At 60.6% G+C, this 27,778-nt stretch overlaps 3 protein-coding genes across 5 annotated transcripts in view; 1 reads left to right on the forward strand and 2 right to left on the reverse strand.

Annotated features, from left to right (window-relative positions):
- The window catches only part of PLCB3 (phospholipase C beta 3), a 26,711-nt gene extending 11,597 nt beyond the window's left edge, over window positions 1-15,114 (reverse strand). Inside the window, exons 1-10 of one of the 2 annotated variants that reach the window (XM_026650324.2) lie at window positions 14,931-15,114; window positions 4,944-5,021; window positions 3,418-3,486; window positions 2,546-2,686; window positions 1,836-1,915; window positions 1,521-1,574; window positions 1,087-1,162; window positions 905-1,005; window positions 357-523; window positions 24-170 (exon numbers count right to left, since the gene is read on the reverse strand). In XM_026650324.2, coding sequence (XP_026506109.1) covers window positions 24-170; window positions 357-523; window positions 905-1,005; window positions 1,087-1,162; window positions 1,521-1,574; window positions 1,836-1,915; window positions 2,546-2,686; window positions 3,418-3,486; window positions 4,944-4,946 — 838 coding nt within the window. In that variant the 5' untranslated portion in view covers window positions 4,947-5,021; window positions 14,931-15,114. Of the gene's footprint in view, window positions 1-23; window positions 171-356; window positions 524-904; window positions 1,006-1,086; window positions 1,163-1,520; window positions 1,575-1,835; window positions 1,916-2,545; window positions 2,687-3,417; window positions 3,487-4,943; window positions 5,022-8,829; window positions 8,988-14,930 lie in introns of those variants that run through there. The other variant, XM_026650323.2, reaches the window with a different exon arrangement.
- A 51-nt stretch (window positions 15,115-15,165) lies between these two features.
- PPP1R14B (protein phosphatase 1 regulatory inhibitor subunit 14B) lies at window positions 15,166-19,164 on the forward strand. Of its 2 annotated transcripts, XM_024210744.3 has the most exons (4): window positions 15,169-16,230; window positions 17,563-17,646; window positions 18,301-18,333; window positions 18,750-19,164. In XM_024210744.3, exons 1-4 carry the CDS (start codon window positions 16,012-16,014, stop codon window positions 18,816-18,818), a joined length of 405 nt encoding a protein of 134 aa, XP_024066512.1. In that variant the 5' UTR covers window positions 15,169-16,011; the 3' UTR covers window positions 18,819-19,164. The 2 variants fall into 2 exon arrangements, with proteins under 2 accessions (XP_024066513.1, XP_024066512.1); XM_024210745.3 differs by lacking the exon at window positions 18,301-18,333 and having other exon boundaries at window positions 15,166-16,230.
- Window positions 19,165-21,471: 2,307 nt separating this feature from the next.
- FKBP2 (FKBP prolyl isomerase 2) overlaps window positions 21,472-27,778 on the reverse strand; it is a 6,603-nt gene continuing 296 nt past the window's right edge. Inside the window, 6 exon segments of the mRNA XM_029911200.1 lie at window positions 21,472-21,568; window positions 21,885-21,920; window positions 22,412-22,458; window positions 25,549-25,661; window positions 25,934-26,102; window positions 26,553-26,566. Of these exon segments, the coding sequence (XP_029767060.1) occupies window positions 21,507-21,568; window positions 21,885-21,920; window positions 22,412-22,458; window positions 25,549-25,661; window positions 25,934-26,102; window positions 26,553-26,566 (441 nt within the window). The 3' untranslated portion in view covers window positions 21,472-21,506.

Here is a 27,778-nt window from a genome sequence, read left to right on the forward strand (position 1 = left end):
GGGGTGGTCTGGGGGGCCCATACCTGTGAGGTAGGTGTTGTGGGAGGAATTGATGAAGTAACTGCTCAGTGGCTGGCTCATGTCATCACTCAGGTCCAGCTTTTCAGGGGGGACGATGCTGTTCTCCTCCCCCCCCAGGTAGCGCCCGAACCCCTCCATGGACATCTGGTCTGGGGGGCAGGAGGTTAGTGAGGACGACCAGCCCGCAGCAGGGTACCCAGTCCTCCTGCATCCCTACTGCCATTCCCCTCCCCAGTCTCCCTCAGCCCTGTCCCAGGGCTCCCCTGAGCCCTGCCACCTGCACTCTGGTTCCACCCCCACTCCCTGCTAGCTCTCCCCGCCCCCCAGGGGCTCACCACGCTCCAGGAACTGGCGGTTGGGCTCGTACTTGTCGATCAGCTGGCGCACCTGGGCACGGCTGAGAGGAGGGTAAAGCACCTCGTTCAGCCGCGGGTCCCGCTGCCGCTGGTTGATGAAATCCATCAGCTGGTCCAGGCTCAGGTAGGGCTTCCCCTTCGCCCCACTGGAGGGGAGGGGGGGGAAGAAAAGAGATGTTACCCACCAGGCAACACCCTCCACAGGCAACCTCACCCCCACAGCACCCCCGCCTTTGGCAGGTCACTGCCATTCCAGTTAGATGCTGAACCCCCCTCCTCCAACTTCCCTGGTGGCTGGGAGCCTTCCTTCCCCACCCCACAAACACATATAACCCCTCCCCCTGCGGCATCGCCAGTGCCACCCCACCAGACAATGGACCCTCTCCAGATACCATCAGCAGGCGCCCCACCCCCAATTCCCAGACTGCCCCCTGCTCCTGACAGTGGACCCTCTGCTGCAGCCCCAAAGCCATGCCCCACACACTAGCCCACCCTCCCAGCGGCACCCCGGGGGGGCCAGCACCCACATCTCCAGCAGGATTTTGTCGATGTCGGGGCGCAGGCAGAGCTTGTTCAGGAAGCGCTCGAAGATCTCCAGGGTGAACTCGTCCGGCTTGATCGACTCACTCTGGGGAGAATAACAAGGGGGCATGTCAGTCGCTGGGGGGCACGAGGCAGCTGGGGTGAGTGGCTGGGGGGAGGGACGTACCCGATTGAAGTTAAGGCCACAGGACTCCAGAGCTGTCTCCACACGCTTCTTATCGGCCGAGAACATCTTCAGGATGCTGGGGAGACAGGAGAGCGGGAAGCCTGCAGTTCGGACTGAAGGACACCAGCAGAGCAAGGGTTGGAGGGGCAGGTTGTGGGTCAGGACTGAAGGGCACCGGCAGAGCTCAGGTTAGAGGGGGCTGCGGGTCGGGACTGAGGGGCACCGGCAGAGCAGTGGTTGGGGGGGGCGGGGGCTGTGGGTCGGGACTGAGGGGCACTAGCAGAGCAGTGGGGGGGGGCTGTGGGTCGGGACTGAGAGGTACCAGCAGAGCTCATCTTCAGTCAGGGGTTTGGAAACACCACCCATGGGCCTGGTGGGCCCCTGGCTGCTCCCTACTACAGTAAAGGGAGCAGGAGGCAGGGCGGGAAACGTACTTCTTCACTGGGATCCGGCTCTCCTGGTTCACCTGGAGTTTGAGCCGGGTGTAGCTGAGGGAAGGAAACAAGACAGAGGTTACAGAGCAGCAAAGCCTGGCCAGACACCCCTCACCATAGTCAGCTCTGGGGTGGGGTGCCACGACCTGTTTATACAGGATCCCTTGCCCAGTGTTGGGAGACAGATGCTTCTGGGGTGGGGTGCGGGGGCTGCGTATACGGGAATCCCTTGCCTGGTGCTGGGATGCAGCCGCATCTGGAGTAGGGTGCACAAGCTATTTATATAGGGATCCCTTGTCCGACGCTAAGACCTACGTTTTCTGCAGGAAGGTGTTGCGAGATGCATTTTGGGCCAGAATGTTCATAGCCAGTTTGAACAGCTCCTCGGTCCAGACCTGGGGGGAACAGTGTGGGGGAAAAGAGATGAGAGACCGCAGGGCTGCTGCCCCCTTCCTCCCCTGTGCCAAGGATGCCCTCTCCCTCACCCATTAGTGAGCCAGTAGGGTGCGCTCCTATGGGACATAGTTACTAGGCACCACCCTGCCCCAACCCCATCTGAGACGCAACCTCCAGTCTCCAACCCCCACTCACTTGGCAACCCCCAGCCATCCACTACCCGACCCTCCTCCATTTCCAGCATCTCCCACACATTGCTGATTACTCCGCTCGCTCCCCACGACCTATTGGCACCTTTCTGCCAACCCCCTCCCCCATGGACTCCCCTCCATTCCTCCCCCAGTACTGTACTGCCCCCCCGTGTCCTGCCCCCCCATGCCCCGTTGCTTACTCCTGCTTGCTCCCCACTCACCTTCCCCCACTGCCAGTCTCCCTCCCCACCCACATCTCCCTCCATTCCCCCAGGCACTCAACTGTCCCCCCATTCCCAGTATCCCCTTTTCCACCCACCCCATCAGCCCCCCTCCAACATCCCCCACGCCACAGTTGGCAACACTCCCCATTCATTCTCCCTCCCTACTGCCAACCCTGGTCCCCTGCCAGCTGCCGCTCACCCACCACACACCCACCTTGGCCACATCCTCCTGCACTGCCATGAAGTTCAGGAAGCTGATGTTGACGAGGTCTGGGCCATGCACCACAGTCAGCAGGTTCTCCTCGGGCCGCGGCTCTGAGCCCCCCAATCCCAGCATCTCCCGCAACTTGGGGTCCTGCCAGGGGTTAGGGGGATGGTGTGAGCCAGCAATGCTCTGCCTGCCAGCAGAGAGTGCTGTGACATCACCCACCCCCCCATGAAGAGCTGCACTGGGCAGCTCAGCCAATCAGGGTTAAAACCACCCCCCACTCCAGGCCATCTCTGGGATCATGAGCCAGTGCCCGGCTCCCCTGCTGTGCCCCCGCTGTGTTTTGTAGGGTCTCTCAGCTCAAGACAGGATTAGGCCCCCAGTGCATTATGGGAGGGTCTCCCAGGCACCCCATTCCTCTCCCCCATCAGGCATGGCTCCCCCGCAGAAGTGAGGGGAGTGTTAGACCTAACCCTGCCCCTCACTCTCCCAGCTCCGTCCTGGGAGCTGTCTTCCCATGACAGGGAATTTGCAGATGCTCCCTAACTGGGGCCCAGGGTGGGGCCCAGAACCTAAAGAGGGTGGGGGTGGAGCTTGGCAGGGATCACTCAGCTACCCAGCCAACCCACACTGGCCATGGGGAAGCTGGGATGGAGGACTAGGTTCCTTATTGTAGGGTCTCCCTTGCAGTGGGGGGTGGGGGTGGGGGAGGGCAGCATGCATCAGTTTATTATTGAAGAGGCCCCCTCCGTCCCCTCTCTTTGTCGTGGTAGGGTCTCTCCCCGCATGTGAGGAGGGTGGGCTACAGGCACCAGTTTGTGATTGTACGGTCTCTTCACCCCCACTTTCAGCTGGTTCTGGCAGAGCCCCTCCCTCACCTTTGGGACTCTGGCATAGCGCCCAGTCCGCGTGTCTCGAATGGAGCTGATGTCCAAGATGTCAACTTCCTGCCAGGGACAAAAAGAGGGGTGGGGCGAGATGCCCCTTAGAGTTGGGGCAGTGCAGACCCCCACAGCCGGGGGGTGGGAGGAGGAGTTCCTGCCTAACGGTCCGGCCTCTGGGCACCAATCCCAGCCACATGTAAAGCAGCTGCCAAAGCAGGCAAATCCTGTGGAACTGCTGCTGGGGGAATCCCTGCTGCACACCCCCCGCCTACCCCAGGATCCTGTACCCACCCTCAGCACATGGCGCATGGTGGGGAGGGACACAGGGTAGGGGGCTATAGGGGTCCAGGAGTAAGGGACGCTCAGGAGAGGGACCATCTGGGGCCTGGAGGAGGGAGGCAGCCCCACCCCTGGGGTGTGCGGGCAGCAGTGGGGGGGCATTTCCTGTGTGAGGCCTGGGTGGCTTTGCTGGGGGGTCATGGGAAAGGGCAGAGAGGGAGAGGGGCCAAACCAGAAACACTCCCCCCCACATCCCCACCCATGGCGCGGGACGGGGGGAGGGAGGAGGGAAAGGGGGGGGGAACCACAGCAGAGCTTGGAACCTGCCCACCCTTTGTAGCTGAGAGAAGTACAAGAATTTCCACACGGTCCCTTGAGAGGGGACCTATGGCAGCCCTCTCCCCACCCAGCCAGCCACCAGGGGGTGTCTCAAAACTAGCCACCCTTGGGAAACCAACTTAATTCAGAGGGGACGGGGAGCAGCAAGAGTGAAGGGGGGGGGGTAAAAAGAGACTTGGAATGCAGATTGAATCAAATTCAACTCTCCCACCACTCTGCACCCCCCAGTTCTACCCTCCCACCCTCCACTTGCTCCCCCCCATCCCACTACCCCCAATCCTCTGCCGCCCTCCCCCCTCCGCAAGAACCACCCCCTCCTAAGAATGTATCAACACCATAAATCAGAGTGCGGGGGTGGGGCACGCTGGGGAGACAAGACTGGGGGAAGGAGGGCTCACCCCCAGACTGAGCCTGGTGAGGGAGGGGGCAGGCAGGTGACCGCCCCTTGGCACCACCCCAGCGAATTCCTGCCAAACAGGCCTGATGGCTCAGCCCCAAGAGCGAGTGACCCAGCCTCCCAGGCCAGCTCCAGGAGAGCAGCAGCAGGCTGGCTGAGCTCCTGAGTATTGCAACCCCAGCCTGCCCCAGCAGGGGGTACTGTGGGGAGTGGGGTGGGATGGCCAGCTGTGGGGGGAGCTCCCATCCAGTGCTGGCCTCTGTCAGCAGGGGGCGCCATAGGAAGGGCAGGCTGGGAGGAAGTGGGGGGCGGCTGATAGACGTTTCCGGCCATGGGGCCTTTCCCGTCTTGCTCCCTGGCTGACCTCGATAAGGGCAGGGAAAGTGCCAAGTGTTTCCGGGCTCTGTCATCTCAGCAGGGCGTGGTGGGGGGCGGGGGGGGGGGGGGAGAGGCAGAAATCAGCTTCAGCTCAGGCCACGCGCTACAAGTGCTGCCAGGGCCCTACCATGTGGGGCGCATTCCAGTAGAGGAAGAATCCCAAGGGGTCGACCCGCAGCGTCACCAGAGTCTGGGTTGTAGGCTCCTGGGGGCACAGAGAGGAAGGAATGTAAGTGCAACTGGCTCTGTTCCTGATCCAGACCCGCACCCACTCTGCCAGCCCAGCCCTGGGCTCTTCCCTCCCCCAGACAGCTCTGCCCGTGCCCCTCAACCACAACCCATGGCCCCCGGCTACCCCAGGCCTGGGCTCTACCCACCCCCCAGCTCTGCCAGTGCCCCCCAACCCACAGCCCCCTGCTATCCCAGGCCTTGGTTCCCCCATTTCCCCGCCCCAGCTCTGCTGGTGCTCCTCAATCCCTACCCCACAGACCCCCATGTGGTCTGGCTGGTTTGAGGCCAAAGCTTAGTCTAGTGACTTTCCTGCACGTGCCTATCCCTCCGGATGCTCAGTGTCCCCCAGCTCTGTGGCGTCCCAGATCTTACTAGGTGCAGGTATTTTTGGCAGGAGTGGGCACATGGGGAGTATCAGCTGTGGCGAGGGGACAGGGGAGCCCTGGCCTGGAAGCTCTAGCATGTGTGTGTGTGTGGGGAGATTAGCCATGAGCAGGGGGTAGGTGAGCCCTGGTCTGGGGGTCCAGGACCTGCAGTGCTGGTGGCAATCCACAGTGAGGGCCCCTCCAAATCCTGCTGCCCCCCATACGGAGCTGTGAATGCATCCTAAGCAGAGAGCACTACCTATCCCAGATCGCACCTCCCCCCAGCAAGGCAGGGCACTCCCACAGACCTAACTAGGTCTCCCCCCCCCCCCATCCCCATGAGAGTATCTTATTGCCCTACCCCAGAGATCACAGACACTGGGAGGACATGGTGGGGGTTAACCCCTCTTGCTTGGAGAGGCCCCTTGGCTCCCATCTTGGCTCCCCAGGAGACAGGATTCCCCCTAGGCAGCGCATTGTTCAAGTGTGTGTGTGGGGGGGGGAGGGGAGGAAATGAATGGAGACCTGATGTGCTTCTTGGTCAATGGCCCCTCTGTGCTGCTGGCTTAAATGCAAAGAGTCGGGGGAGGGGGATGCATGAGAATGAGTCAAGAGCCAAAAACAAGAGACTAGAGAGAGACTGGGACACAATGGGAGCTCCCGGCTACTCCAGGCCAGACTCTCCCAGCAGGGGGCACTGTAGGGAGCAAAGCAGGAGCACTGGCTGTGAGGGGCGCTCCCAGCTACTCCAGCCCGGCCCCTCCCAGCAGGGACCCATTGGCTGAGGGGATGGGGGCTCAGACATCACCTGTTCACTCGGGAAAGACCTTGGACCCCAGATTCAGCTGCAATAAAACAGCATCACAAAGCCGCTGGTGCCCCAGGACTTTGCCCCAGAGTGGTGCGAAGGGAGTGCCCAACCCCCCAGCCTTCCTAGTACCACCCGTCCCAGGCAGTGCCTGGCACCTGCCCAGCCCTGAACTTACAAGGCATGATCTGACACAGCTGCACATCTGAGATAGCAGGGGCTGCGGGTCAGGGTTGAGGGGAACCAGCAAAGCTTGGTGGGGGAGCCCAGGGCTGGGATAGCAGGGGGATGAGGGTCGGGGCTGAGGGGTACCTGCAGAGCTGGGGCGCTGGGAGGGAGGGGCCCTGGGAGGCACCTTGCGGCCTTGGCCTGGACACACTCACAGCTAGTCGGGAAGTGGCTGGGGGGGGTGGAGTGGTGCTTGGCCAAGGACCTGGGAGCTTGTTTCTCTGAGCTGTGCAAACACAGTTAGGATTTCACATCCCAGAGCGAAAAAGAAGGGGGGATGCCAGTGCTGGGGGAGGGGGAGTCAGAGCACAAGGGGGCTGGGATCAGGAGAGACCTCGTCCCCTCCATCCCTAAATCTGGTCCTCCAGGGAAAAGGGGTTTCTCAGTCCTGGCTCTGAGGGCTTCTAACCTGCTGCCATGTCCCAGCCCAGTGGCGGCTGCATCTCAGTATTAAGCCCATGTGTGTGGGGAGGGGATGTGGTGGTGGTTGGGGGCTTGGATAAGGCCAGCTCTCAGCCTCCTCCAACCCATCCAAATCTGCCCTGGCAGCATCCAATTACAGTGTGAGTTGGGCACCCTAGGGTGTCAGGCGTGAATAGGGGCATCCTGCTATGGGGTGGGGTGCTCAAGGCAGGGGAGGGAAACCTTCAAGTGCATAACCCCTGCTGTGCTTCCATCTCCCAATAATGAGGACAGATGCACATGGAGATATGAACCCAGGTGTCTGGGATCCTTTGCTGCCCCCCTCCCCCCAACTATGCTGCATTTCCTCCCTCCCAGGACTGGGGAGGGGAATCTGACCCCCAAAGCGGGGGGCAGGTGGAAAGGAAGGAGTCACTAAGGGTTCCAAAGCAGCGCTAGAGTCAATCAAACCAACCCGTGGGGGTGGGGGTAGACTACATGTCAGGATTGAGGGGCTCCTGCAAAGCTGGGGGGAGCCCAGGGCTGGGATAGCAGGGGGAGGAGGGTCAGGATGGAGGGGCAGTCAGAGATATGTTTCTATGCCTCAGTAGATGGGGGTCTAGTGGGGGGTCCCCCCAATCTTTCTCCCCTGATGGGATCCTCTCTTTTCCATCTCACACTTCCTTATTTGGTTTCGGGGGCTGAGCTCCAAGCCACTGGGGAATTGCTGGGCCTGAGATTGCGAATCCAGCTGGTGTGGGGAAGAGGAGCCAGGGAGATCCTACCACCACCCTGGGGTCATGGTTGTAGTTGGGGGAGCAGGGGGGTGTTGTGCCCCCTAAACCGCAAGCCTCAGGACAGGCACAGAATTCCCCCCCACACATGCAGTCCCATTGGCGTGACTGAAGCTGCCCCCCAAATTTAGAAGTCAAACTACACCTATGCCTGAGGTCTCCCCCAAAATTCTTCCCCTTTCCTAGGATGCAGGGGCTCGGTGGACCCCCTCTGGAGGGATGCAGGAAGGAATTGGTGTACAAAGTGTAGGGGTATGTGCTGGGGGTGAATGGTGGGGCTGTCCCTAGGGGTCAAGCAGAGGAATTTGAGGTGCCCAGAGGGCAGCAGGGATAGGAAGTTGGCGGGGGGGGGGGGGTGCGCGCTCAACACAGTCCTTCCCTTGCAAGCCAACTGGATAGTTTGGAGTACTATGCAGGGGGCTTCAGAGGGCAGGTATGGGAATTTTGGGTAGCTGGGTGAGGCTTGGGGGGCACAGGACAGAGTCTGGGATGCCTGAGCAGGGCATTAGGGGGCTGTACAGGGGGCACAGAGGAATTCCTCTGTGGACCTGGGGTACATGGCAACACACTGTCCCCAAGGGAGATGCAGGAGAGAGGCAAGAAAGACCAACTGCCAGGGGCCGGGGAGGATGGGAGTGTCTCCCCCGAGGTGTCAAGGGCTCCCCACGGAATAATTTCCTCCCACTCTATGTCCCTCACCCCTGCCAGGTTGTTATGGGGGGGTCCTCAGGATATTGGGGGTACTTTCTCCTGGTGGGAGTGATGTTGAGGGTCTCCCTCCTGGGGGGGGACTACCCAGGAAGGAGATAGGAGGTGCATGGGGGTCGCCTCTTCAGGGGAAAGGAGTGCAGGGGGTCTGGGGGTACATAGGGAGAGAGGGAAGTGCCTAGGGGAACTCTCCAGAGGGATGCTGGGAGGAATACGGGGCTGAGGGAAACCTCTCCCCGGGAGAGGGGGTTTCTCCCAGGTCAGGAGCAAGAGGGGGAAGGAGGGAGGGGGCGAATCTCTCCCGGGGGGGTCAGGTGCAGGTAGTCTCCCAGGCTGGGGGGCGGTCTCTCCTGGGGGGGAGCTCCGGGTGCAAGGGTATCCCGGTCTGGGGGGCGGATGCAGGGGTTTCCCGGGACGGGAGGGGACAGGACAGGACTCTCCTGGGACTGGCGGGGGTGTCTTTCTCCCCAGACTCACCTCGTCCCATTTGATGAACTTGCTGCCCCGGATCAGGGTCTCGGGGACCCGCAGCGGCTCTAGCTGCAGCGCGTGGACCCCCGGGCGCGCCCCGGCCATGGCTGCACCCAGCGCCCCGGGACACCCAGCCTAGCTGCTTCGGCCTCGCCTGCAAGGGCTACGGGCGGGGCGGGCATAGGCGCGGGGGTGGGGCCGGCCGAAGAGAGCCTTAAAGAAACAGCCGCCGCCGCCGCCCCCCACCCCTCCGGAGGGGGTGCTGCCACTTTAAGAAAAGGGAGGGGGCAGAGAATGGGGGGTGAGGCGCTGGCCCTTTAAGAGACTATGAGGATTGAGGTACTGGCCCTTTAAGAGGCTGGCGGGGGCGGGGGGGAGAGACATATCTTCTTCCTCCCCAGGGAGGGGCAGCTTCTTAAAGGGACAGCCGCCCCGGAACAGAGGGAACGTTTTGCAGCGTTGTTAGCCCAGGAACATTGACTGGAAGTGCATTACACAAGTACCAGCCTCGAGAAAGGCTTCCCCCTCCCCCACCTCCTTCCGGAGTTGGGGCCTGGAGAGAGACCCTACAATAACAAACCATCAGATGCTCCAGTAAGACCCCAGCTCTGCTCCCTGCAGCACAGCGCCCTCTAGCGCCAAACAGGGGCATTGGGGCCAGCACTGACTGCGAGGGGAACGTGCCCCTTACTGAGCTTTCACCCCACTCCCTGCAGCAGGTATTGGGGTCACCACTGCCTGGGAGGGGAGAGTGTCCCCCTACCGAGCCCTCCAGGGGTCACCCAGGGGACTCCTGTCCAGTCCCAGCCCCGCCCCACCCCGCAGAGCGTCAGATATTTAACAGGATCATTGCATAAGCCAGCTTGGCCAGCTTCCACAAAGGATACAGCCTTCACTTTCAACTTCCTGAGGGCTGGGATCACGTAAAGAGCAGCAAGGGAAGAAGCGGGTTTCTACTGCCCCCACCTCCATATCCAGCCCAGACTTGCAATCCCCCCCCCTTCCATTCCTTTGCAATAGCAGCCTAGCACCCTCCCTACCTCCCCCCCATGCCAGCTGTACTGAGCCCTACTTCCTGTAGGTCCTATGTAAACAATACTTTTCATTCTCAGGGGCATGGATTGCTAGGGAGCCACTGGAATGGGAAGGGGAGCTACACTCCATATAAGCTAACACCCCCCTAACTTCCCCCTACTGGAATAGCCCCTCTAGGGATTCAGCCCAAAGGGGGTGTTTAGGGATGTGTGTGAAAGTGTAGGGAAGGCAGGGATTTAATGGGGGACTGTGTGGGGATGTGCCCCTGATGCCAGGGTTAAAGATTCAGGAGCTGGGCTTTGGATCTCAGCTAATACTAAAGGGTCATACACTGTGCAGCGCAATAAGGCTCCTTAAATCCCTCAATCCCCCAAGCTCCCTCCCTGGGTACCGCACACCCACCCCCCTCTGTTTCAGGGACTCACTGCATTTCCCACCACCCCGTCCCTCTTCCCTAGGGCTCTGGTTGCCCCCTATTCCCATATCAGAATCCCCCATTCTTCCCCCCCAATGCCAGGGTCCCCCATTCCCCTCATGCCAGGGACCCTGTGTGCCCCCATCCCCCTCACCTTTCCTATTCCCTGTATTTCTCCTCCAGGGTCTCTAAACTCCACTGGGACACAGGCAGTTAGAGTGACCAGACAGCAAATGTGAAAAATCGGGACGGGGGTTGGGGGTAATAGGAGCCTATATAAGAAAAAGACCCCAAAATCGGGACTGTCCCTATAAAATCAGGACATCTGGTCACCCTACAGGCAGTGCTGGGCTGGGGAGTTGAGCTGGAAGATGTTGACTACTGCCATCAACCAGGTCTTTGATCCAAGCCAGCTCCAGACCCCTAAGCTCCCATATGAGCCAATACTGATTATGTGGGGAGAGCACCTCCCACTGTCCCCCCTGCTCCCTGCAGCACAGAGGGACTGGGATCAGCACTGACTTCAGTGGGAGAGCGCCCCACCTTGGAGCACCGCACCCCCTAGCACAGAGGTCAGCAACCTTTCAGAAGTGGTGGGCCGAGTCTTCATTTATTCACTCTAATGTAAGGTTTCGCGTGCCAGTAATACATTTTAACGTTTTTAGAAGGTCTCTTTCTATAAGTCTATAATATATAACTAAACTATTGTTGCATGTAAAGTAAATAAGGTTTTTAAAATGTTTAAGAAGCTTCATTTAAAATTAAATTAAAATGCAGAGCCTCCCGGACCGGTGGCCAGGGCCCGGGCAGAGTGAGTGCCACTGAAAATCAGCTTGCGTGCCGCCTTCGGCACGCGTGCCATAGGTTGCCTACCCCTGCCCTAGCACCACACTGGTACACTGGGGCTAGCACTGACTGCAAGGAGAGAGCACCCTCTACTGAGCCCGCCCACCCCGCTGCCTGCAGCACAGCGCCCACTAGCACCAGATCAGGCAAAGGGATCCAAGGCAGTTTCCAGCATGGCGAACAAAGGGGCATGGGGAGAGAACAGGATTCACCAGCTATGGGACCAGACCCAGGCAGTAGGGCCCCCCACCTCCATGCACCTGCCGCTGTCTTGGGACTCAGGAGTCCTTGGGATGTTGTGGGGGAAATCTAGCCACCTAGTGTGGGGAGCAGCAGGAGGGTGGGCCTATTGCACCCCCCTCTGTGACTCCCCACTCCAGCAATGCCTCACCCCCACCCCCCCGCCTGCAGTTTCCACAAATGGGCAACACTTTTCCATCTGTATGGAGCCCCTTTGGGGCTGTTCCCCTTGACAGGCCCCATCTGCCTCTGCTCCCTCCCCCCGGCCCCATGCCAGTCTTTCTGGGGAATAAACAATGCAGAGGGGGAAGGGGGGAGAGGGGCTGTGCCCTGAGGAACCTGGCTGAGTGTGGGGGGGAGTTGGGGGAATTTGCAATGAGAGCAAACAGGGTGTGGGGGCGGCTCTGGAACCAAGGGCAGCGCCTGGGTCTGGGGCAGGGTGGGAGCCATGGGGGTGGGGGGTGGGAGTCTTCCGGAGTACAGTACTGATGTAAGCTAAAGAGAGTGTTTGGGTCTCAACCTACGGGGCATCTATCTGGATGCTCCTCTCTGCCTGCTGCCCAGCCCTGTGCTTTGCTGGTGCCCTTCAGCCCCAACCCACAGCTCCCAGCTATCCCAGGCCTGTGCTCCCCACCCCACCTCTGCCAGTGCCCCTCAACCCAGGCTAGCAGCTCCACCCCTTCCACCTTTGGGTGAATCCCATTTCCCTTTTGTCCTTGCTGCGACCATTCCCCGAGTAGCCAGTAGGTGGCAGTGTCGGGCTGCAGCCCGCCGCACCCGCACAGAGAACAGCCTTTGTGGGCCAGAGTCTTTACGTTCCTGAAACCCACCCCTAGCTCCATGAATGGATCTGATGCCCTCGCAGTGGCCACGCGACGCTTCCTGGGTTCCTGCACCCAAGGGCCCTACGTGCCAGAGGAACAGTGTGCACCGGCCCTAGTGCACAGGCTGTGGCAATGTGCTGCATGCAGCCCCAAACACCAGCCTGCTGAATGGGGACAGCCCAGGGGAATAGTTTAGGTGGCACGGTCACTAATGCATGCATGCACAGAGGCTGCATCAGTGTGCTGCACAGCCTCCCTGCCTGTTGCACGGCAGCAGTACAATGGAATGGTGCATTGTTGCAGCGTTCTTTGGCTCTAAGCTGCATATGAATAGTGCAAGGCTGCATTGACCCTAGTGCATGCTTACAGCTGCATCAATGTGCCCCCAAACTCTATGCTAGCCACATGGGGTCACAGCATGGGAATTATGTAGGCTGCATGACTCCAATGCATGCACATAGGCTGCATTACTGCTGCACACACCCTGCATGCTCATAGCCCCCCCGCATGTTGCATGGGGATAATGCATTGGACCACCGCAGACTGCACTGACCCTAGTGCATGCTCACAGGTGACAGCCAGGTGCTGCAGTCCCGCCCCCCCCCGTCTGTCCCATGGGGATAGTGCATGGGACGGGATTTTGATGGGGGTGGATGCTGTGTGATGCAGATTGTGGGGTAGCACCCACCAGCCCTAGCCATGACCATGGTGGCTGGGATATCTCTGGGGAGACATTGATTTCCAGGCCCCTGCTCTGCTCTACCCACTAGTCTCCCCCCCTCCCCCTGAAGCACAATAGAATTGTAGGGCTGCAAGGGAGAGACCCCACTCCGCTCCCAGAGCCAAGAACAGAACCCAGGACTCCTGGCTTCCACCTCCCCACACTGAGGAGCCATCCCCACCCCCTGTGGAAGGATTGGGACCCCGGGGGGGCATTTAACCGGTGCCCTTGCCCCAGCATGCTGAGCCCAAGGCAGTGCCCGAGGGAGGGGTATGATCTGCACCATGCTGGGGGAGTGTGGTAGGAAGCATGGGGGGGGGCAGCTAGCTGGGGAACGCCACAGGAGTGCGGGGGGGGCTCCCTTTGGCGGGGTCACTCTGGGGCTTGGGGCGCAGGCACAGGGGGAGGCTCGGATCAGGCCGCGGAGAGTGTCACTGTCGGGCGCAGCTGCCGCGCTTGCTCCGGGGCCCCGGCCAGGCCAGGAAGCGCCTGAATCGCGGCTCTGTTACTCAATCCCGGCCACGTGTTTCCCCGACGCCCTGGGCCAGGCCGGCCGCAGGGAGCCAGTTCTTAAAGGGACAGCGGCCCTCAGGCCCCCACAAATTCCCAATGGGGTCAGGGTGTGTGTGTGTGCATGGACGGGGGGGGGGGGGGGGGAAGGGCACCCAAAGAGCGCCGCTCCCGCTGTCCCTTTGTATCCAGTTATCCCCCCACCCCCCCCCACTGAAACTTTTCTACCATCACCCCTCCTTCTGCTGACCCCCTCCTCCGCCCCCTGGACAGGTGCGGGGCTACACCCCAGCGTGGTTGCTAGCAAGAGGGAAAACATGCCCCAGCCCTCCCTCCTAGAGCTTTCCATGTGAGAAGGGGAATGTGAGCCCAGGCCTCCAGGCCTTTCCATGCCACCCCTGTAAATCCCCCCTCCCCCATACCTCTCTCTCTAGTCACCTCTCTGCAGGGAGCATAATACTGCTCTGTACTGCCCCTGTGCCCCACCCCAGAGGTGGCACTAGCTGCAGCTCAGGGGCAAGGGATCCTTGCTCCTGCGTCCCACCCCAGACACCACTGCATCTAAGCACCAGGCAAGGGATCCCCGTATAAACAGCTCCATGCCCCTCCCCAGAGGTGGCTGCATCACATCTCAGCACCAAGTGAGGGATGCTTGGGTTGGGTACACAGCCCCCCGGGCGTGCCCCACCAGCATGAGGAGTGACCACTAGATTTCCCAGCCCCTCAGCTCTCACTGTCTCTATCCTAGTCCCTCTCCAAATAACCCAGGTCAGAGCCTGCTGCCTCCCCCTCCCCCCGTGCAAACTGCAGCCTGAGCCAGGTGGGAAGGGGGGTTCCTTCCTTGCTATCTCCCAGGCTGCAGGGAGCTGCTCCTCCCCCACCATCGCTGCCTTCCCACAGCGGAACAGGAAGGATGGAGACAGATAGACAGGGACAGACATGAGGGGGGCAGATCGGCTGTCTGTGGGGGCAGTCAAGACTGGGGGAGGGCGGGTTGGACAAATTGACAGCCTCCCTCCGCTCCTTTGTTATGGACAGACACTCCCCCCTCCCTCCATTGTGAGACAGAAGGACAAATGGGCATGCCCTGGAGAGGCCAGAGACAGGCAAGATGTGGTGGGGGAATTAGATGGGGGAATGGATGGATGGACAAAGCGGGGGTGGGGGTGGGGGTGGGTGGGAAGGGGACACACACCAAGAATAAACTCTGTGGCCTGGACACACAGCATGTGCAGGGGAAGGGCAGAACCCCATGGGGAAGGGGCAGATAGCCCCTGGGTATGGGGGGGAGGGAGTTTAGGGGAGGGACACCTCTGGGATGGACAGACAGACGGGGGGTGGGAGGGACAGAGAGACAGGCTGATCGACCTTGGGTTAGAGGGAGGGATAGCCCGAGCGCCCCTGTCCCGTGGGGGAGGGGTTGGGGACAGACCGGGGGGGGGGGGGGGGGGGCGGGGGGGGGTAGAAGATCCTGGATGGGACTGAAAGTCGCTGTGTTGGGGGCGAGCAGACTGACCTCACTCCACCCCCTACAGTGGGGGGGATGACGGACAGACAGGCGGACACAGGAGGTGAGGGAGCGACGGACTGACAAAAAGACGCTTGCGGTGGGTGGCGGGGGCGCAGCCTGACCTCCCGTCCCTTCTCGTGAGGAGGGTGTTGACGGACAGAAGGACTGGGGGAGGGGACGGACAGACAGACACGCGGCCTCTTTAAGGGGGCGGGGAGGGGGCGGGGGAGGGAGGCGAGGAGCGAGCGATAGCGGCAGCAGCGGGACAAAGGGGCCGTCGGGGGGAGCGGATCGGAACCGAACCAGAGCCGGGAGGAACCGGTACTGCGGCTAGGGCGAGTGAGTACCGGAGGAACCGGTACCAGCACCCAGGACAGCGCTGGCCGGAGCCGGTACTAGCAACTGGGGCTGGGAAGAACCGGTAGTGGCAGCACCAGGCGGATCCGGTACCAGCAGGAGACGGAGCTTTTCCATATTCTGGTTCTGATCCTGGCCCCCTGGTCCGGAAACACCAGGAAGAAGAGGGGATCCGGACCTAGTTCGGGACAAGACAGCACCATGATCCGGTTCTGGTCGTACTAGGTTCGGGCAAGAAGCGAATTAGGGTCCGGGAGGAGGCTCGGCCCCGGTTCGGTTTGCACGTGGTCCCAGAATAGGCAGGACGGATGTGGGTTTGGTCCCGATTCGGTGCAGACAAGAAGTGAATCTCGACCCAGCACCTAGTACTAGGCTGAAGGCGGTTCTGGTTCCGGCCTGGGCCCGGTTCCGTGCAGTGGAAGGATCTGGCCCAGACTGCACGTGGTCCTGGTTCCTTGAAGGCAGAACCCAGAGCTCGTAATAGCAGGATCCGGTTCTGGTTCCCGCGAGGGCAGGAAGAGGACCTGGTTCCTTCCATCGCGGTATCGGCAGCTGAAGGCGGCTTCGGTTCTGGACCCACGTGTGCCGGGGTCTGGGCTGAGGCAGCATCGGCAGGATCCAGCTGAGAGCCGCTCCCGGCATCAGCAGCCGGAGGTTCTGAGCCCACGTGGGCTCGGTTCAGGCAGCAGCGCAGTCAGTTCTGACCCGGTTCGGGTCCCCGGCACGGCGGATGGCAGCGCCTTGCAGCCCAGAGAGCGGCCCAGCGGGGGCCACAAGCCCCCGGGTGTATTTCCAGAGCCCCCCGGGGGAGCCGGGCCAGGAGGAGGAGGAGGGGCCGGTCCGGCGCCAGGGGAAGGTCACGGTGAAATACGATCGCAAGGAGCTTCGCAAGCGGCTTAACCTGGAGGAGTGGATCCTGGAGCAGCTCACGCAGCTGTACGACTGCCAGGTACCCCCGCCCCGGGTCCTGGAACAGCCCCATCTCTGCCTGTCAGGGACCCCCGAGCCCCCAACTTCCCTAGCACCCCAATAAGCACCCCCATCTCCAAACTAGGGGAGTCCCCTCCCCCATTCGCCCAGGGACACGAGTCTCCCAGTCCCCATCTACCGTCCCCAAAACAGGACCTCGCCCGGTCACATGACTGTGACCCCCATCTGGACCCCCCCGCTTAAGTACCAGCCGCCATCCCATCCCGACCCTCACGCTGCGCGCCAGGCCTCCCCCAGATTTGCTCTGTAGCCGGTGGATTTGGGGGCCGGGTTGGAAACTTCCCCCAAGTTTCTCACGCTGCTTAGTTCCAAGGATTTCCTTTGCAGGCTGTAATCGCTTTAAAGTCTCGGGGGGAGACAGGCAACCCCGCCCCCGTTTCCAGAGTCAGTGGGGCTGGATGGAATCTAAACAGTTAATTCCTAAATTGCCTAAGGGGGGGGGAGATTCTCCCCCCCCCCCCGCTTGCCTCTCCCCCCCCTTGGTGAGGGGTCCAGGGCATTTGGGAGGAGTTTGCTTGGGTTAATCAGTTTTTGATGTTGGTGGGGGCCGGGGGCACAGGCTAGTGTATGTGGACAATCCCTCCAAGCAAAGGGGGTGGGGCAGCGGTGGGGGGAGGGCGGCGTGACTCTTCCCTGGATTCCAACTGACTTGCTTCCTGTTTCCAAATCTCCGTGTGGATTTCGGTGACTCCCGCTTGCACACAGCGCTGGGGGGAGGGGCGCACGCAGGGATCCCTCCCGGGGCTGAGATGCAGCCACCTCTGGGGTGAGGTGCCAGGGCTGTTTATACAGGGCCAGATGCGCCATATGGAGCTTGTCTCTGAGATGGCTAATGGGGCTGTAAGTAGCTGGAGCTGCTTGAGGGGCTGAATCCTATTGTTCAGACTGGGTCTGCCATGCCCCCCCTCGTGGGGGGAGAGCCCAACTTCTGATTTAATTAGCCAGGGAGCTGATTAGGCGGGGTTCTTTTGCGGGGGAGAGGAGGTCTGAGCCTGGCTGCTGGAGTGGAGGGTGACCTGATTAGGCCGTTTCTGTTGTGCTGCTAAAACTCTTCCAACTGCTAATCTCCCCACCCCACCCCCGGTTCCCAGTCTGGTTTAGTGTGGGTGGGTGGGTGGGGAGCTGGGTGATGGGGGTAGGTGTGACTGCTCCCAGCATGCACTGCTCGGTCTCAGTCTGAGGTGGGAGCGTGGGGACTGGCCTGTTCTTCAGTGTGTGTGTCGGGGGTAACTAGTTGGGGGGGCTACCCCAGTGCACTAACCCCCCCTCATCATTTCCACCCCTTTCCCAGGAAGAGGAGATTCCAGAACTGGAGATCGATGTAGATGAGCTGCTGGACATGGGCAGTGATGATGCCCGGGGAGCCAGGGTGAAGGTAGGGGATGCAGCAGGGTCCCCCTGCCAGTAGACACACTGTCAGTCCCTTGGGGCTGGCGTGGGGCTCAGCTGGTAGTGCAGGGGGTTGGGGGGGGAGTGCAGGGTGGGGCTGGGACTAGTGAGGTGCCTGGGATGGTGGCAGGGGCTTGGTGGAGTGCCAGGCTAGAGGGGAAGGGTTGGGGCAGCAAAGCACCACACTGTAGGGGACGATAGCCAGCCTGGTGGGGGTAGAATCTGGGGCAGTACTGACCTGGCTGCAAGGAGGGCCCTGTAGTAGCCACCCATGGGGTTGGGGTGCATGCCAGGGCAGCTGGCCTAGGAGGGGAGGGAGTAGGATACAGAGCTGGGGATCATGCAGCCTGAGGAGGTGGGGAACCCAAGGGACAGGGTGGTGGTGGTGTCTTGGAAGCCATGGGGCAGGGAAGGAGGCAGGGCTGGGAGCTACAAGGGAGGGGGATATAAGGTATGGGGCCAGGGTAGGAGATCCAGCATGCACAAAACTGTGGGGAAGTCTGGGTGGTGTGAACCATGGGGCAGGATAGCTGCACTGCAAGAGCTGTTATATTGGGGGTGGCAACTGGACCTGGAGGTGGATCTGGCCTGTGGGCGGCCCCCCTCTCAGCCCTGACCCCCCTCTCTGTCCCTTCCCCAGGAGCTCCTGGTTGACTGTTACAAGCCCACAGAGGTGAGTGGCAGGTCCCCCTGCATCTCACACAGGAGCTAGAAACATTGGGACCCGCCCCCTGGACAGTGGGAGGGAGGTGGATGGCTCTGGGCCCGCCCCAGCAGTTGTGATCAATCTCCAGGCTGGGTCAGCAGCTGCTATTCCCTCTCCAGTCCCGTCCCCCCCACACACACCTGTCACTTTGGGGTGGGGGCTTCCTCTCCAGAGCTGGTTTCTGGGGCCCTCTGAAACCTACTGCTGGGTGGGGGCTGTATCCTTAGAGGATCCTGGGCCACTGGGGGAAGGAACCAGTCTGGGAGGGGGTGGGGTCTAGTGGGTTAGGGCAGGGTGGGTGGCAGGACTCCAGGGCTCTATCAGAAAGGAAAGGGGCTTCTGCTCCTGCCCCCCATAACCCTTCTCCTCTTCCTCCCCACCAGGCTTTTGTGGGGGACCTGCTCGACAAGATCCGAGGCATGCAGAAGCTCAGCACCCCCCAGAAGAAATGATCCCCCCCCGTCCTTAGACCCACCTCCCCCAGCTGGGGGGTAGGGAGGGGGGAGAGAAGCAACCAATGGCACCAGGCTGGGGTGGGGGGAATCTCGTCTCTAAAGCTTGGGGATGTAGAGGGAGGGGGGGCCCCTCCTCAACCTCCCCAGTGCATTGATAATCACTAGCCAGCTGGACAGCTCCTTAGCAATACCCCCACATGAGCCCCCTCTTTTTTTGGTAGTGGGGGGCTCTGGGGAGGGGGGTTATGATTTGATTTTTTGTAAGGATTTTTTTTGAGGTTTTTTTAATTATTACATGAATTTTGTGTTTTTATATGAATTTAATAAAAGTGTTTGAGAGTTAGGGAGCTGCTGTCCTGTGGTGGGGAGGGGGGTAGATTGGGTGGTTTGGGGCAGGGGTGCAGGACCAATGGGGGAAACTTGCAGGCAGGTTGGGGGTCAGAGGGTAGCACCCACTGGTATAAGTGGGCACTGGTGTGTGTGGGACACTCCCAAGCGGGGGGGGGGGGGGGGGGCTGAAGAGGGCACTCTGTGGGATGGGAATCAGCAGGGCTTCCAGCTTGAGGTGACTGCAGTCCCTTTCCCCATTTCTCAAGCATCTTTTGATGGGAGCAGGGAGGCTGTGGGCAGATACCCCCAGCCGAAAAGGGAATGGAGGGCAGGTCCAGACTGGGCCCCATTTTCCCAGCAGGGGTGGTGGGATCCCCTGCAGGATAACACCCTGTTGCTGCCAACATGCCCAGCCGAGATGTTAATTGTGGCTAATAGGTGGTGGGAGGGATCAGCAGCACTAAGGGAAGCCCTCAGCATCTGCAAATCACCTGGGAAAGACAGGCAGAGGAAGGGCCAACTGAGCCCCACCTGGGGCTTGGCCAAGGACTGGGGTGCCCAGCACCAGCTGCTGGTACCACCTCGCACCCCACAGAGCAGCCCTTCTCCTTCCCCGCACACAGCCGCTGCCAGCTCCACATTCCCCAGGCCCTCTCCCCCCGTGGGAGGCAGCTGCTGTGGCAACCAGGTGGCAAGGTGGGTCCCAGCACTGGCAACAGGCTGTCTGTGCTGGGGGGGAGGGGCTCCCTGGCCCTGTGACATCCATGCCCCAGGAGGCTGGTTAGGCCCCATCCAGGCCAGGCTGAGTGCCTCCCCTCCCCCGCTCCTGGCAGGGCTGAGCTCAGCACGGAAAGAATGTCCCTGGCTCCTGGAACAAATCGGGCGGCAGCCACACTTCGTGCTTCCGGCCTGAGGTCACCGGGTGGCTGGGAGCCGGCAGGACGGGGCTGGGGCCAGAACCCTGCTGTGGTGGGGATGAGTGCGCTGGCAGCCTCCATTCCACCCCACCCAGCCCCCTGCCCTCCAGCAGCAACCCAGCTGGCTCCCTGATACACCCTGCTGGGTAATGGAGGATGGGGCTGACCAGATGGGCCTGGCACTGCCCCTCCCTCCTCTCCCTGGGCACCCCATGTCTGCCAGTTCTCCTAAATCCTGACCTGCAGACCCCCACTATCCCAGTTCTGCCAGTGCCCCTCGCTCCCAACCTGCAGCCCCTGCTAGCCGGCCTCTGTCCCCCTCCAACCAACCCCAGCTCTGCCAGTGCCCCACACTCCCAACCCGCAGCCCTTGCTATCCAGCCCTATGTTCCCTTCCAACCAACCCCAAGCTGTGCCGGTGCCCCTCACTCCCGACCCACAGCCCCCTGCTATCCACCCCATGTCCCCCTCTGACCCCAGCTGTGCCAGTGCCCCTCACTCCCGACCCACAGCCCCCTGCTATCCACCCCATGTCCCCCTCCAACCCCAGCTGTGCCAGTCCCCCTCACTCCCAACCTGCAGCCCCTGCTATCCAGCCCTATGTCCCCCTCCGACCCCAGCTGTGCCAGTGCCCCTTACTCCAGCCTCGCAGCCCTCTGGTATCCACCCCATGTCCCCCTCCAACCCCAGCTGTGCCAGTGCCCCTTACTCCAGCCCCTGCTGTCCAACCCCAGGGCCCTCGTGAGCACAGGGTGCGGCTGCAGTCTCACAGGGTGGATCTGGGAGCAGGCTGAGTCACTGCTGCTGGTTCCCACATGCTGCCCGCTCTGCCCTTGAAGCTGGCCTGCAGCAGGTCGAGGCCTGCCCCCAGCTCAGCTCCTCAGCTCTCTCTTCCCAGCCAGGCCAGTGCCCAAGGCCTCCCTCCTGCCCTGCCCATGCTGTCCCAGGCACAGCCCCGCCCCAGAGCAAGTGGCCCCTCCCCTCTCTGCCTGGGAAAGCGGGTCACAGGCAGAGGGGCTGCCAGCTGTTGCCAGGTGCCACCCTGTGGCGAAGGCAGATAGTGCCACTCCATGGCAGGATGGTTCACAGCACCTGCCTGGGGGCAGGGAGAGAACTCAGAAGCCTGGACTCCCTGCTCTGACAAGCCCCCTCTCCCCTCCGAGATTGCACCCAGGAGCCCCAGCTCTCAATTTACTTTGCTCTGGGCTTGCCCTGCCTCTGCACCATTCTCCAGAGCCCCCCTTCTTTCACAGCACCCCTTACCCCCACACACTGGACAGCTCCAGTCTGTGCTTTTATTTTTGATCTTCCAGGATTTTTTTAAACACCCCTCTGCCCCCCACCCCCCGTGTGCGCATGGTCACACACAACCCTTCCCCCACCAAGCCGAGGCCCCCCCCAGACCTCCATCCACCCACCCACAGCCAATGCTGCCTGCCTACAGCTCCGGTCGCCGCTCAATCTTCAGCAGCTCCACCTCGAAGATCAGTGTTGCGCCACCTGGAGGGGGACAGGGCAAAGTCAGGGGAGCATCATGCAATCCTGTCCCACTCCTCCCCCACCCAGGCAGGAACCCCCCAGCCATTCTGCACAGCAGGGACCCTATGTCACTGTGGGGGAGGGGAGCAGGGAGGACCTCACTGCCAGATGGCCGGATAGGGGCCCTGCTGCCTGGGAGGTGATAGAGGAGGGGCTGCCCCAGTGAGTGACTGGAGGTAGGCTGTGGAGACCTGATGGGCTGGCAGTTCACACGGTTGGCACCACTGCCCCGAGGGACAGGCAGGGACCAAGCACATGGGGTGCACAGTGGCCTTACCTGGGATCTTAGGTGGAGCCCCTCGGTCCCCATAGCCTTTGGAGGAAACAGAGAAAATTTAAAGCAAGGAACTGACCCTCCCACCCCCACAGCCCAATGGGGAGAGGAGGTTTCGGGCAGGGACTTGAGCAATGGGAAAGAGGCCAGACTGGCACAAAGAGCACCCTCCTGTAAATGTCAGTGTCTTTTGGGCACCCAAAGCAGTGCCCCCCTCCTCCCCCCACCTGCTTTCCCACAGGGGACTGGCCTAGGAGTGAACACCCTGATGCCCCATAGTCCTGACCCACAGCCCCAGGCTCCCACCTCATAGCTCTGTTGATGCCCCTCAATTCCCACCCACAGTCCCCTCTGGTGATGGTTCTGGGCAGGTGACTTTAGCAAGACATGGAAACCGGAGAGACCCCCAGCAGTTTGATCATTGGTCACTGCCTGCTAGGACTGGATCAGAGCTGGCGTCCCCTAGAGGAGAAAGGCCTTATACCCCATTCCCCCTGCAGAGTGGGTCAGTCCAATCCCTGGCTACCTACCCAGCTCAGAGGGAATCACCAGTTTCCTCTTCTCACCCTCGCACATCCTGAAAGGAGACAGCAGTGAGACTTGCTGAGTCAACAGCACCAGACCTCTCAGTCAGACCCCCCCACTCCCCACCACAAAGCCCCTTTAAGGAAGCAAAGACAGGATTATATGCTTATTGTAACCCAACAGCAGCAAACATCACCCCTGCAGCTTCCCCTGTTAAGCCACCACTCAGAGCCCTCTCCTGGGGCAAAAGACTACGGCTGGCAGGCAGGACTCCTGGATTCTACCCCCAGCTCTGGGAGGGGAGTGGGGCCCCGTGGGCTAGAGCAGGAGGCCGGGAGGCAGGACTCCTGAATTCCACTCTTGGTCCTGCCACTGACTCACTCTCTGGATCTTGGGGAAGTCACCCCCACACTCTTCTCTGCCATCAGTAAAATGGCAGATAACTCCACTTCACAATGGCAAAAGCTCAGGGCGCCTCTGCTGCTGATAGTCCGTGCAGGTAAAATGAATCATGGGCAAGTTCATGGGAGAGTCGATATTGCCCAGATTCCCAATGTCTGAGGCCAAAATTGTCAATGGACTATTTACCTTCAACTGCACGTGACAGCTAGAAATCCCCCACTGGCACAGACAGCTGGCTAAACCCAGTAACACAAATAGCAGGTATTTAACAGAATGAATGTATTGCACATGCTGAAATCTGGCAGACTTCAACCACCTCCGTTGTACCTGAAACAATAAGGGGCTTGTGGGGATCTGAAGGTGAAGAGGCTCAAAGCCTGCTGCTGATCCAGGGGAGGTGTATCGTGCATTTGGGCCTCTAAGCCCAGGAATCTGAGTGTGAGCATCAGTGGGATTGCCAGTCTCCAATTTCTCTTGCTCGGACCCATCTTTCCCAAGGGCTGCAGTGGATTCTCCGTCATGGCAATTGTTAAATCAAGACAGGATGTTCTTCTAACAGCTCTGCTCTAGTTCGGCCAGAAAGAGTCCAATGGCCTGGGACAGGAGGTCAGGCCAGATGGTCACCGTGGGCTCTTCTGGCCTTGGGATGGATGACTGTGCAGGAAAGAGTCAGTTCTAGACCCATCTTCGGTACTGCTCTGGCCCCCATCCCCACTGGGTCTGGGCACCTCAATCTTTATCACAGGCCTGAGGCTGGGCAGAGCTATTATCCCCAGCTGCAGATGGAGAAACCGAGTGACCTGCCCACGCAGCAAATGGAACCAGGGCTTCCAGAGCCCTAGGCTAGGGCCCTGTTTGTCTTACAGGGCCTAGGAGTCAGCCCCATTCTGAGAACTAGCCATCTAAGCAGCGCTAACCACTGTACCACTCTTCCCCCAGTGGGGGATCACATTTGGGGCACCTGACCACCCCCTGGCAGGTTTGGAATCTCTCCCAACCCTGTTGCTTGACCCAGAATGGCTTACATGCGTGAGAATCCATTTTCTGCTTGCTGCACCCTCTCAGTCAGCTCTTGGTTATAAGCTCATCCACCCCCTGAACTACTATCGGCTCCAAGAGCAAACAAGGCAGCCCAAACCAAAACAGTAAGAGGCTTAAAAACCAAGATTGGTTGAGAAGCATAGGAGACAGTCACAGTGGGTAAGACAGTAGTGTCAGAAGAGCTGCTGCTCATTGGGCTATGTGGTGTATCCGCCCCCCATGGGGAAAAAAAAATCCATGTATCCACCTGCAACCACTGCTAGGGATGGAACAGCGTGTGGTACTAGCTTGGCTATGGCCACTAACAGTTGACTAATGTAACTGGAGCAGCACGGCGTAATATTCAGTATGTCTAGTGGTTAGCACAGAGGGGGCTGGGAGCCAGGACTTCTGGGTTCTATTCCCAGTTCTGGGAGGGGAGTGGGGTCCTGTGGGTTAGAGCAGAGGCTCGAAGCCAGGACTCCTGCTTTGTCTACAGCTCTGCCGCTGATCCAGAGTGGGAATAGGCAGCATCCAGTTCAAAGAGAAGAAGGTGTTAATTTCTTTGCTGTGAAGTCACGCAGAATGGACAACCCCAGTGATCGATGGCTGGCTGGCAGCATCAGGAAGATCACTGCAGACAGGGCAGGTGGAGCGAAGTCTGAATTAAGGCTCAGGAGGCATGTGCAGAGTGTGGGAATTGTGGTCATATCTGTATGAACCATAGGTGTGACTCAGTTTCCCCACCCACTTGGGATTGCCACCCCCTGGCCGGGAAGGGGTTACTTTCCCCCCTAGCGCAGAGGAGAAGGGACAGCTGCGGTCTCTCTAGCTGGGGGCGAATGCATCAAGGCATCGAGCCCTGGAGGAACACTGGGAGTCCGGCTGGCAGGCCACGACTGCCAGCCAAGGGAGAAGGACCCAGACACAGCAGGGCTGCACCTGGGCACCAAGGGGCTGAGGTCACGGTTATCAGAATTCAGCTGCCAATACTCAGTGTAGGGAGACAGAGAGACTCCAAGCTTTGGACCAGAGTGGCAGGTGATGCTGCCAGCATGGACTCAGATTTAAGCTTTGTTTTCCATTCTAAGATGGCCCCTTTAATGATGGAGGCCAAGTGACTAATAAACACCCGCCCGTTTTGAAAAGGCTGCGCCGGGTCGCTGCAAATCCGTTAGTTGCATCACTCTCTGAAGGGATGAAAAGCGTCTACCAGGCACTAGCTGGGGAGCCACAGAGAGAGGGTGCTGGAGCCCAAGGGCCCTGTCTCAGAGTGGTGGGTTTCACCCTTTGCCAAAGGGGGTGGTTCTAGGCTGTAGCACAATGCAGGGGATGCTCCAAGACTGTACAAAGGCTGGGGCATGGATCGCTCTGCAAATCCATGCCAAGGCTCGGAACAGGAGCCGTTTGCCCCCTCCACTGGTCAAGTGGGAGCTTGGGGGGGCGGGGCAGGGCTGCAGCCAGTCCTGACTGTGCAGTGCCTGGGACAGCAGAGGGTCCTCAGGGGCTACTGTAATAAACGTGATTAACACCAGAGAAGGGGGAGGCCAAGTGACATATGGAGAGAGGCTAAAGGGAACTGTGCCACGTGCCCCACCATGAGCTGGATGTCTGGGTCCCTCACTCTGATTCCAGCCACAGCTTGAGTTGAGCCCCAGGCTCAATGTGGGGGACTGCTCTCTGAACACCCCCTCCCCCAACTTGCAGAGCAGGACTTTACCCAAGCAGGCCTTGGTCCCAGCCTTTGATGACTTGGCCCGTCCCCAGCGAGAAGATGAAGGGCTGGTCACGTGGGATGCTGCTGTCAAACTCGGTCCCATCTTCTAGCTTGCCCTGTGGGAGAGGAGGGGGTGAGATGGAGTGGCCTGCCCCAGCCAGAGACTCCCATCTCCCAACACACAAACATTGCCCCAGGAGCTACAGGCAAATACTTGTGTCCTCCCTTTCCCTGCATTAATGGGGCACCAGGGACATCGGCTGGCTAGGTCTCTCCTTGGCCCCAGAACCTCAGGCTCTGGCTAGTTGATGCCTCCCGTGCCTGCCAGCATACAGATCCCCAGGCCCTAGCTGGTTGGCACTGCCCCCTTCCACAGGGCAGCACTCACGGTGTAATGCATGTGCAGCACATCTCCCTTGCGGGATTTGATGGGACAGTTCTCCACCCGCTTCTTGACGCCAATCTGCAGCTTTCTCTTGCCCTCAGTGCCCAGCGCTGGATGACAAAGCGCCCACAGGCAGAGTGTGAGCAGCGCTGTGGCCTGGCTCGACTGCATCCTGGAAGGACATGCAATGAGAACCTGGTTAGTGGGGGTAAACCAAGAGACTCACCCTCAGTCCCAGCCAGTCCCCCCTCCCCCCCGCTGAGCTGGATTAGAGCCAGCCCCCCTAGAGGGGAAAGTCCCCATATCCTATTCCCTCCCCGAGCCAGCCAGTACCCTTGCCCTGGGGCCAATTCAGAGCCAGCGTCCCCTAGAGAGGAAGGTGCTGTCATCCCATTCCCTGGGCCTGAACCAATCCTCTGCACACCCCATGCCCCCCCAACTCAAACACACAGTGACATGCTGTAAATATTCTAAGCCCTCCACTGGTCCTTCATACTGCTACCCACCCCTCCAGATCCTACCCTAGGCATGCAGCGGCACATAGTCCATCCATCCGGATCCCCCCCGTCCAGGCCTGGGAGCCTCTGGACGCCCCACTTACCTGTCCTCCAGCTGAAGGAGCCTCTCCTCCGCTCCCTGCCCTAGTAGCACCAGACACCACTGCCCTCTGGTGTGCCAGCCAGAGAATCTTGTGGACGGTGGGGTCTCCCAATGTCCACCAAGTCTCCCCACCTGCACCCCCTATTCTAGCTCTCCCCTATGTGATTTCCCCAGCTGTATCCCCATTCCCACCCACGCAATGTGCATCAGTGGGGTCTCCCTACCTTTGCCCCCCATTCCCACCCACCCAATGTGTGTCAGTTGGGTCTCCCTACCTGTGCCCCCCATTCCCACCCACCCAATGTGCTTCAGTGGGGTCTCCCTACCTGTGCCCCCCATTCCCACCCCACAGTGATATCTGCTCCCCTGCCAGTGTGTGTTTGCAATTCCCCCCAATATCAGGCCCCATGTGATGCACATTACCTTTGCCCACTTAGGGTGCCTCATGCCTCCCCTCTCCCTGCCCAACTCTCCTGTCCCCCGCTTTCTGGAGGGTCCACACCCTGGCCTCCCCTTGGTCCTTCTCGCTCTTTGTGGCCTCCCAGGCCCAGACCCACATCTCCCCAGCTCCTGCGGGGTCCCTCACCTTGTGCACCCAGATGTCCCCAGGCCCCCCAGCAGGAGCCGGCTTTTCCCTGGGGATCCACACTTGGTCAGGATCTGTGGGGCTCTCCCCTCCTCCACCACGGGTTCCCCTCGATGCCCACCTGCCCTGGGCACCCCATAGAGGCAACCCAGTAGCTGGGGAGCCCTTGATATGCCTGCGGGGCACCCAGACCTCAACAGGGCCCTGCCCCCCTGCCCGGGCCCCCTGCCTCCATTCCCTATGGATCCAGATCGCCTCTCCTTGGCCACCCCCCACCGGGACCCTCTGCGGCCCTTTCCTCAGGGGTGGATCCCGCTTAGGCCCCATTTGCCTCAAAGACTCCTGGGTCTCCACAGCCCCTAGGTCAGCCCCCCTCAATCCACTGTGACACTGGGACTCCCCCCTCACTGCACCCCCAGACTCCTGGGTCCCCACAGCCCCTAGCTCAGCCCCCCTCAATCCGCTGTGACACTGGGACTCCCCCCTCACTGCACCCCCAGACTCCTGGGTCCCCACAGCCCCTAGCTCAGCCCCCCTCAATCCGCAGTGACCCTGGGACTCCCCCCTCACTGCACCCCCAGACTCCTGGGTCTCCACAGTCCCTAGCTTGGCCCTCCTCAATCCCACATGACCCTGGGGCTCCCCCCTCACTGCACCCCCAG

This window comes from Terrapene carolina, unplaced genomic scaffold (genome assembly GCF_002925995.2).
Source record: "Terrapene carolina triunguis isolate 2854851 unplaced genomic scaffold, T_m_triunguis-2.0 Scaffold89, whole genome shotgun sequence".
NCBI classification, from domain to species: Eukaryota; Metazoa; Chordata; order Testudines; family Emydidae; genus Terrapene; species Terrapene triunguis.

Excerpts from the sequence above, each read along its gene's own strand:
- PPP1R14B (XM_024210744.3), top strand. The coding sequence starts at position 16,012 with ATGGCAGCGCCTTGCAGCCCAGAGAGCGGCCCAGCGGGGGCCACAAGC. Across the intron at positions 17,647-18,300 it reads CCCGGGGAGCCAGGGTGAAG|GAGCTCCTGGTTGACTGTTA; the intron begins GTAGGGGATGCA and ends TCCCTTCCCCAG. Across the intron at positions 18,334-18,749 it reads ACTGTTACAAGCCCACAGAG|GCTTTTGTGGGGGACCTGCT; the intron begins GTGAGTGGCAGG and ends CCTCCCCACCAG.